Here is a 10,000-nt window from a genome sequence, read left to right as displayed (position 1 = left end):
ATTAACCAACCACACTAATGCTGAGACTCTGAAAACAGGAGATGCCGCAAAACCTTTCAACAAACACATCAGGTCCCTCCTAACAAGGAGTTCCTAGCCACAGTCACCCATTTCACCCTAGAATGGTTTAGTCAGATTTCATTTTGCGCCTGTCCCAGTTTGGAAAAATGTTATATTACAGGAAGCCAAACAGAGAGGAGAAAGAAAGTAGGCTTCCTGGCTGTATAAACATTTTCTACCATGAACCATTTTTCCCTAACAGAAGGGGAAATTAAAACAGAGGGAGTGGAATGGTTGTGCGTTGACTGGCAGGCAGAGTCAGTCAAAGTCCGTTGAATAGATTCAGGAGTGTAGCGCTCACCTGTTTCACAGTGTGTGCCGTTGAAGGCCGCAGGACAGGTGCAGGTGTAACTGTTCACCTGATCCGTACACTCTCCTCCGTTCTGACACGGCTGAGACCCACATTCGTCCACGTCTGGAACCACAAACACCACAAACACACACTGTTATTACAAGCCCATATTTTATCCATGTGGGAATTTCTAATGGAAACAGTTCCAGGATACTGTAGGAATCAATTTCATGTGGAAGCCTCCCTTCCATCTCTACGTGGAACAGCATGGTGCAGCCTGCATGGGTGTTGCTCTCAGAAGACACAGAGCCGGATCAGAAGAGTGAACTTCCCTTCGGCAGGTATACGGTTACACTGACCAGGTGTCTGGTATTAAGAGTAATCCGGTCTCATGTAGAAACAAGAGTTCACGAAATGTACAGAGGCCAAGAGTTTAACTCCCATACCAGCTCGTGTTTCATCAATAACCCATCATGTAGGGAGCTCAGAGCTCAGAGCTCAGAGCGATACACCGAGAAACTGGGCTAGGCTGCAGTCCTTAAAAACCTCTGTTTGATAATCGACCCAGAGTATAGTGAACTCTCACTCTCTCAGGTCTGCAGCTACACTTTGTGCCCCAAGAAGAAGAAGAAAAAACTAAGAATCCAAAGGGAATTCGTTTTGCAACTCCTCAAATTCAACTGTAATCTGTAGCTTGAAGCTATTTGGTCAAGTAGCTTGGGAAGGGAAAGTCTCTGCCAGACAAAGTATAATGTAAAAACCAGGGACCCCATCCCCCTCCCCCCCACCCCCTCCTCCCCCTGCCCATCCCTCCTCCCTGAGAAGCCCAACCCCCCCCTACTCACCTGTCTCACACAGAGCCCCAGTGTAGCCCCGCTCACACACACAGGTGAAGTTGCCGACACCTTGTACACACAGCGCGCCGTTGAGGCAGGGTCTGTCTTTGCACTCGTCAATGTCTGCAGGCAGCAACACACAAAGAGACACACAGACACACTCATGGGATATTTACTCAGCTGATTAATATATCCGCCACGACGCTCCCCTCACCCTGCAAATATGTGCTGCTGGCTGTGAAAGGTATTAGAGGGGGTTTGATGCATCTCCACAGGCTGGACTGTGGGAACGGGGAGAGAGGCAGAGAGAGAGAGAGAGAGGCAGAGAGAGAGAGAGAGAGAGGCAGCAGGGAGAGAGAGGCAGCAGGGAGAGAGAGGCAGCAGGGAGAGAGAGCAGCCCCAGAGAGGACAAAGAGATGTGGTAGAAAGAGGGACACACATTGTGAAGGAGCTGAGCAACAGGGTGAAGATATTGATCATGTTCACGTGTCTCTGCATAACCATCAAATATTGTAAGGCAGAGAGAGAGAGAGAGGCAGAGAGAGAGAGAGGCAGCAAGGAGAGAGAGCAGCCCCAGAGAGGACAAAGAGATGTGGTAGAAAGAGGGACACACTTGTGAAGGAGCTGAGCAACAGGGTGAAGATATTGATCATGTTCACGTGTCTGCATCCATCAAATACTGTAAACAGGGTAATTCAATGCTTGGAATTAAAAGAATAGCTTTATATTCTATTGACATTGTCAATGACGAAACAACAGCTAGATAGAGAGTGGTGAAAGAAACGGAGGAGGGAGAGGTGGCACCTGTTTCACAGAGCGTCCCAGTGTATCCCGGCGGACACTGACAGATGAAAGCGTTTATCTCGTCCGTGCAAGTCCCTCCATTCTGGCAGGGGTACGAGGCGCACTCATTCACGTCTACACGGGGAAACAAAAACTCTGAGAGATGACTGCTACCAACACATACAAGGAGAATAAAACAGGCCGACTTAGAAAGTAATGAATTGTCCAAGAGCTTTGAGCAAAAAGATTGGCAGTGTCCCTGGTATGTGTATTACAAGCAGATGTGACTAAAGGAAATATCTTATCAGGTTGTCCTTTGGCAAGTCAGGTGGAATCTAGCTTTTACAAGCTGACATCCTCTTTCCTGGCGGAGCTTGAGCTGACCTGGGAGGATGAGTTGCTGTGTTGTACTGTAGACCAGCAGGGCCAGGCCAGGGCAGGGGGGGTGACGGGTGTCAACGTCAATAACTCACCTATCTGGCACCGTCGTCCAGTGAAGCCAGCCAAGCAGGAGCAGGTGAAGGAGGGGTTGCCAGTGATGCAGTCGTCGATGCAGCGACCTCCGTTCATACAGGGTCGAAGGTGGGGGCACACTGACGCTGCAGAAGAAGTAGGACAATACAACAGTTATCAATACTTTAACTTCACAAACAAACATCAAGCTAAAGAGTTGTTTTCTATGGTAAAGTTAGTAGCAAAATATAAGAACTTTCCCCAACCAGAAGCCTTGGATGCAGGGTTCCTACAAGTTTCAACAAGCCAAATGTAAGATCTATTTAGACCTTTTTTAGACCTCTTTGAATAGAATTTTAGACCTATTCGTAACACCATAGATTTTTGTCATCCTGCCGTAGCTTAGTTCGCCGATAATTTCTCCTGGGGGCAGCGAATTGGCATTTTTTGGGTTACAACTTGATTCATTTCCACGTACAGAGATGTGGTCGGACTGATTTCCTTGCAGGACAAGCTAATCAAATTTTTTAGACCTAGCAGCAAAATTGTTAGACCTAATAACTTTAAGGCTTTTTAAGACCAGTGCGGGAACCCTGTGGATGAATAGTGAGGTCTGCTTACGGCTGAAGGCACGCAAGATCACGCTAGATCTGGCCAGAGGCCGACAGCTCATCCAGGGCCAACTTGAAGAAGGGCATCAGGAAGGCCAAGCACATTCAGAGCAACTCTGACCCCCAACACATGTGCCAAGGCATCCAGACCATCACGCCTCTCCTACCAGCTCTGCCTCCATACCCATTGAGCTCAACCATTTCGACACTCGCTTTGACCGGGATAACCGCCCTAGACGATCCGCCCCTCACACTCTCTCCACCCCTGATGTGTGACACGCACTGAGCAAGGTGCATGCAAGCAAGACTGCTGGCCCCAAAGGCAACCCTGGCCATGTCCTGACATTTTTAACCTGTTACTGGCCCGGGCAGGTGTTCCCATGTGTTTCAAGTCAGCAGCCATCGTAGCGGTGCTGAATAGTCCTGCTGCAGCGGGCCTGAATGACTTCCACCATGTTGCACTCACTCCCATCATGGACTGCACTTATATAGCTCCTTTATCCAAAGCGCTTTACAACGGCCTCTCATTCACCCATTCACACACACATTCACACACCAATGGCGGCAAGCTACCATGCAAGCCGCCGGCTTTCACATACACATTCACACACCAACGCTCACACACGCCGGCCCGCTCACTGGGAGCACTTTGGGGTTCAGTGTCTTGCCCAAGGACACTTCGACATGTGGCCAGCCGGGGCTTGAACCGCCAATCTGCCAACCTTGAGATCATTAGACAGCTGCTCTACCTCCTGCGCCACAGCCGCCATGAAGTGCTTCAAGAGGTTGGTCCTGGCTCACCTTAAAGCCCACCTACCCCCCACACTAGATCCCATCTGCCATAAGAACAGGTCAATAGACAATCCCATCTCCACGCCATTACACTCCAACCTGACTAACCTGGAGAAAAACAATGCCTACGCAAGGATGCTGTTCATCGACCTCAGCTCAGCATTTAACACCGTCATCCCCTCTGAGCTGGTCACCGAGCTCAGTGACCTTGGCATCAGCACCTCCCTCTGCAACTGGACCCTGGTCTTCCTGACCAACAGATCCCAACAGTCTGTCAAGCCAGACAAACACACCTCCTCCTCCACCCTGACCCTGAACACTGCTGTCCCACAGGACACCGCAGACTACTCCCTCTTCCCCCTCAACTGCGTGCCTGTGCATGGCTCTAACACCATCATCAAGTTCGTAGACGACACCACGGTGGCAGAGGCCTGATAAGTATCAACGACGAGTCAACCGACAGGGAGGAGATTCAGCACCTTAGCGGCATGGTGTGTCGACAACAACCTGGCCCTCAACACCATGAAGACCAAGGAGATCGTTGTGGACTTCAGGAAAGCTAGGTGCTGTGAACGAACACACCGCCATCTACATCAATTGGATGGAGGTGGAGGTGGAATGTGTCTCCAGCTTCAAGTTCCTGGGCGTCCACATCTCCGAGGATCTCTCTTGGACCCTCAACTCCTCTCACTCCTCCACGCTGGTCAAAAAGGAGAAAAAAGCTGATCTGTCTCCCTCCCAGGATTCTGGTCGATTTCTATCAGCGCAGCATCGGGAACATTCTGACTAACTGCATCACAGCGTGGTATGGCAGATGCTCTGTCTCTGACTGGAAGGCCCTGCTGCAACTGGTGGTGAAAACCTCCCAGTACATCACTGGTGCCCAACTCCCCACCATCGAAGGCCTCCAGGAAAAGCGGTGTCTGCTCTCCCTGTAGAAGACCTTTCCGGCCTGCCAGTTGTCTACATTCGTCCAGAGCAGTGCTGTGGACACGCCTCTCACCCCAGTCACGGACACTACACAGGAGACTAGGTTCCCACATCAGCCTCATGTACAGCTTCGTACCTGCAGCTGTCAATCTGGTGTCAAACTCAAAATCTCAGCAGTAGACTAGCCCCCCTAGCCCCACCTATTATTCTCCAACTTACCAGAGTCGTTGCAGCCGCCCACCTTCACCATGGCGTCGTCGATACGGAAGACCCATCGCCCGGGGAAACCGACGTTGGTGGTTCCCTCCACGTCCACCACGTCATCGGTGCGAGACCCTGGGATGTTGAAATAGCGCTTCCCGTCTCCAGCATTGAAACCTGCCTGGGAGGAGAGGAGAGGGAGGGGAGGACAGAGGGAGGAGAGCAGAGGGGAGGACAGAGGGAGGAGAGCAGAGGGAGGAGAGCAGAGGGAGGAGAACAGAGGGAGGAGAACAGAGGGAGGAGAGCAGAGGGAGGAGAGGAGAGGGGAGGAGAACAGAGGGAGGAGAGCAGAGGGAGGAGAGGAGAGGGAGGAGAGGAGAGGGAGGAGAACAGAGGGGAGGAGAGCAGAGGGGAGGAGAACAGAGGGAGGAGAGCAGAGGGGAGGACAGGGAGAACGTCCCAACAGAACACTGAGTTTGCAGGGGTGGTCAGGATGACAGGCTTAGTCTATATTGCCATATGTAGCTCTATGTAGCTCTATATGTAGCTCTATATGTAGCTCTATATGTAGCTCTATGAGTTTATGAGTACGATGCCCATATGAGGATTTTTCTGGCTTGTTTGAGTTTTTCCTCAACAAACAACAAATAAAATGGTATATTTCTACACATTACGTGGTAATCAAGGTGAGATATGAACGACACATTAATCACAACATGGTGTGTGAGGATCTCTATGTGAACCCTGACCCTACCTGTGACCCCTGACCCTACCTGTGACCCCTGACCCTACCTGTGACCCCTGACCCTAACCCTACCTGTGACCCCTAACCCTAACCCTACCTGTGACCCCTGACCCTACCTGTGACCCCTGACCCTACCTGTGACCCCTGACCCTAACCCTACCTGTGACCCCTAACCCTAACCCTACCTGTGACCCCTGACCCTACCTGTGACCCCTAACCCTACCTGTGACCCCTAACCCTACCTGTGACCCCTAACCCTAACCCTACCTGTGACCCCTGACCCTACCTGTGACCCCTGACCCTACCTGTGACCCCTGACCCTACCTGTGACCCCTAACCCTGACCCTACCTGTGACCCCTGACCCTACCTGTGACCCCTAACCCTACCTGTGACCCCTAACCCTACCTGTGACCCCTAACCCTACCTGTGACCCCTAACCCTAACCCTACCTGTGACCCCTAACCCTAACCCTACCTGTGACCCCTAACCCTACCTGTGACCCCTGACCCTACCTGTGACCCCTGACCCTACCTGTGACCCCTGACCCTACCTGTGACCCCTAACCCTACCTGTGACCCCTAACCCTACCTGTGACCCCTAACCCTAACCCTACCTGTGACCCCTGACCCTACCTGTGACCCCTGACCCTAACCCTACCTGTGCAGCGATCCCACCCAGGCCAGCCAGGTCTCCTCCACTGCTGGCGTGCATGCCCGTGGTCCAGGCAACACTATGGTACTGGAAGATGGTGAAGGACAGTTCTCCATCTGTGATGAGCACCACCTGAAATGTGTTCACCTGTGGAGAAGTGGAACAGGTCAAACAGGCTGTCTAACAGTAGAACAGTAGAGCTGTTCCTCTCTTCCATTCAACAGTGCGTGACGTGTGATAGAATGATATGGTTCTATCTCCGTTTAGGGCAGTTCAGAGATATTGAGCGTCAAAGTGTTTACATTCAATTATGTTTTGTGAGATGGAACCTTTGTACTTTATTAATTACTAACTCAAAAATGTCAACATTTTAAAAATAACACCACACAGGCATTAATAAACATCTAATGGATCAGATTATGTAAAAAACTCAATTTTGACCAAAAACGGAGATAGAACCTTATGATTCTAACGTCACGAGTAGAGCTATTTCTCTCTTCCATCCAACAGTGGGCTTATCTGAGAGTCATACCGGTGTGAAGGAGCTCCCTCCGAAGAAGGTGACGTAGTGCCACGTGGAGACGAGGATCCAAGTTGCTGTGAACTCTGGGAAGGTCGAGAAGTATCTCCTGACGTCGGCGCTGGCCCTCTGCAGGACGGAGGGGTCTTTGCTCTCCCTGTAAAATACCTTCCCCGCCCGACGGTTGTCCACATCTGCCCAGAACGGCGCCAAGACCCGCCGGTCCCCGGCGATGGGGAACGCCACCGGCGTGAACTGAGACACCTCTCGTAAGAAAGAGACCAAGCCATTGTTGTTGACCTGTTGAGAGGAGAGGAGAGGAGAGAGTACATTTACATTTTACATGTTTGGCATTTAGCAGACGCCTTATTCCAAAGCGACTTACAGTCGATACATTTGAATACTAAGCAAGTGAATCATCAATCCACCAGTCGTAGCAGGAAGAGTAATCTAGCTCAGGCCAGGGGCCACTGATAGAAGGAAAAACCTTCTATCACCTTCTTCTAAACCTAGTTTTAGTAGTTCTATATTCTTTTATATTTAGACACTGGAGAAACAGAGAAATAGTACAGGGGGGGCAATAGAAGTTTTTAGGGACACAGTAGAGGGGAAAAGCGGGTGTCTTCAGGAGATGCAGTGCTGGGGGGCAGTAGATGTAGAGCTAGCAAAGACAGTCTCGGAACATTCTATCTGCCTCATAGGATCCACAGAATTCCATTTTGGAATCTTAAATAACTGTATGTTGTATAACATGAACATGCCACTAGATAAACTTTCTGTCTATGTCAAAATGAACTGGTTACGTTCAACAGGCTAGCCTTTTGTGCTTCTGAAAGGTTAGCGAGGGCAGAGGGCCAAGCGGTCCTGCAGTCTTCTGCAGGGGACCGAGGGAGAGCGGCCAAGGTGTACAGACACGTCTGTTGACAGTGTGGAGTGAACAGCAGCGCGGGGCAGGCAGGGGAGGCTCCCGTAGCGGATATGCACTTCCCATGTAAGAACAGACAGGGCCGCTCTTTGTTCTGTCAGATGGCACGGCAGCACCAGCTGAGAAAACCTGATGGCTGCGGCACCACGCTCACACACACACACACACACACACACACACACACACACACACACACACACACACACACACACACACACACACACTCACACACACGCTCACACACACACACACACACACACACACACACACACTCACGCACACACACACACACACACACTCACACACACCTGCCCTGGCCCTGGGCCTGGGCCACTCCAGGGGGAACGCCTTTCTGTCTCTAAACATCCTTTTAAAAACGCTAAAGTAACCTGGAGTAACCACCTCCACCCTAACCACCTCCACCTCCACCTCCACCTCCACCTCCAGCCTCTGCCACCTCCAGCCTCTGCCACCTCCAGCCTCTGCCAGCCCTCAGCACTGTTGACTACAACTTCCTGTGTGAGAAATGCCCAGTCAGCACAGCACCTCCACCTACACCTGCTAACTACAGTATAGTACAGCACACTACAGTGTCTCCACATCCTGAAAAGGTGAGGGGTGAGGGGTATGAGGACATAGGCTTGTAAATAAAGCATTTGGAGGGATTAAAGGAAATGTTTATTGTCGAATGGAGAGAGAATGATATGGAATCATAATGATGTAGATAGCAATGGAAAGGAGGATGAAGAGGAGGATTCGTTCATTCTGTTTACTTGTTTAATCTGCGATTCCCATAAACTCCCTTTGTTGGTTGTCTGTCTCTGGCTGGCCTGGTCTCAGGTCCACAACACGCCTGTGAACCTGAGTGAACGATGATATCCTAGACAGAGAAGGGTGAGGAAAACCACCCCTCTAAACCAACCACACTCAACTACACATCCTCCACCAGGGCCATGAGAACATAACTATTGATCTGAGCAGAGGGAAAAGCTTTCTTGGCCTGTGGCAGCGTCCGTCTGAAAGCCCCTCATTCATACCCTGCTCCTGCTTATCTCCTGCAGGTGCAGAAGTGGGCGAACTCCTAACCCTCTCCCCCACCATGCTGCCCGCCGCCTATCCAGTTTCGTCTAATCGCCAGTGTGACCTCTGCCTCTCCTCCTGCAGGCCCGGGGGCATGAGACGGTGACAAAGCTCCGTCAGGCGGTCGGGGCTCCGCTCCCCTGCCCGTATGGAAACCATCGTTCGGAGGACTGACTTTGCTGTAAAAACAGCAGAGGAAGTTTTGTTTGGCGCGCCGCGGCGGCTCAATTAATGTCCCGACCGCAGCCTTCCCCTCGGCACCAGCGTGGTGTGGTGAGAACGTGGCTGATGTGGGGAAACAGACTACAGGCTGCAGGGGCAGGGCGGGGGGGGGGAGGGGGGGCAGGGGCAGGGCAGGGGGGTCAGCCAAAGCACTATCCGATACCACTATACCATCGGTCCCTTCATTGAGATTGAGGGAGACAGGGGATGGCATAGAGATGGCATAGGAGAGAGGAGAGGGTGGCCACACAGTTCAACCCTTCACACAGCCATTCATGAGAGGCTTGTGGTGGCAGTGTGGCGGCGGTCTGGAAATCACCCATGTTACAGCAGCATTAGCAGAGGATATCAGGCTGAACACTAAATAGTTATTCTTCTTCTCCAATACTGGGAGGCGCCTCGTCCAATCTCTCTGGGAGCATCTGGAAAGAATTACATTTCACAAAATCAAAAACCCTGAAGTGAATAGTCCTCCTAGCATGTGATGCTAGCATGGCTCAGGTGCCATACTGCCCTAATGTATAGTTAATGATAGCTAATAATGTAGTTATCATCATCGTTTGACAGAACAAGGTGTCACACATTCAGATGAAAACCAAGTAGAGGAAGAAAAGGGAAAATGTGATGCTGACTTAGAGGGGAGAGTTGTCACCAAACAGCTTTGTACCCCTATACCCCTGGAGACCCTCTCTCTCTCTCTCTCTCTCTCTCTCTCTCTCTCTCTCTCTCTCTCTCTCTCTCTCTCTCTCTCTCTCTCTCTCTCTCTCTCTCTCTCTCTCTCTCTCTCTCTCTCTCTCTCTCTCTCTCTCTCTCTCTCTCTCTCTCTCTGTCTTACAACTTCTACCCTTCACACACACACACACACACACACACACACACACACACACACACACACACA

The 10,000-nt window shown here is 51.1% G+C and overlaps 1 protein-coding gene across 1 annotated transcript in view; it reads right to left on the bottom strand.

Moving 5' to 3' along the window:
- sned1 (sushi, nidogen and EGF-like domains 1) overlaps window positions 1-10,000 on the bottom strand; it is a gene marked incomplete at both ends in the record, with an annotated part of 36,199 nt that overhangs the window by 20,643 nt on the left and 5,556 nt on the right. Inside the window, 7 exons of the mRNA XM_080535960.1 lie at window positions 362-475; window positions 1,198-1,311; window positions 1,993-2,106; window positions 2,445-2,570; window positions 4,977-5,139; window positions 6,362-6,502; window positions 6,888-7,175. Coding sequence (XP_080392086.1) covers window positions 362-475; window positions 1,198-1,311; window positions 1,993-2,106; window positions 2,445-2,570; window positions 4,977-5,139; window positions 6,362-6,502; window positions 6,888-7,175 — 1,060 coding nt within the window. The remainder of the gene's footprint in view (window positions 1-361; window positions 476-1,197; window positions 1,312-1,992; window positions 2,107-2,444; window positions 2,571-4,976; window positions 5,140-6,361; window positions 6,503-6,887; window positions 7,176-10,000) is intronic.

The sequence above is a fragment of the Nansenia antarctica genome (assembly GCF_963989245.1).
Source record: "Nansenia antarctica genome assembly, chromosome: 7".
Lineage (NCBI taxonomy): Eukaryota > Metazoa > Chordata > Actinopteri > Argentiniformes > Microstomatidae > Nansenia > Nansenia antarctica.
Note: the sequence above shows the minus strand (reverse complement) of the source record. Positions and strands in the feature narration are given on the sequence as shown.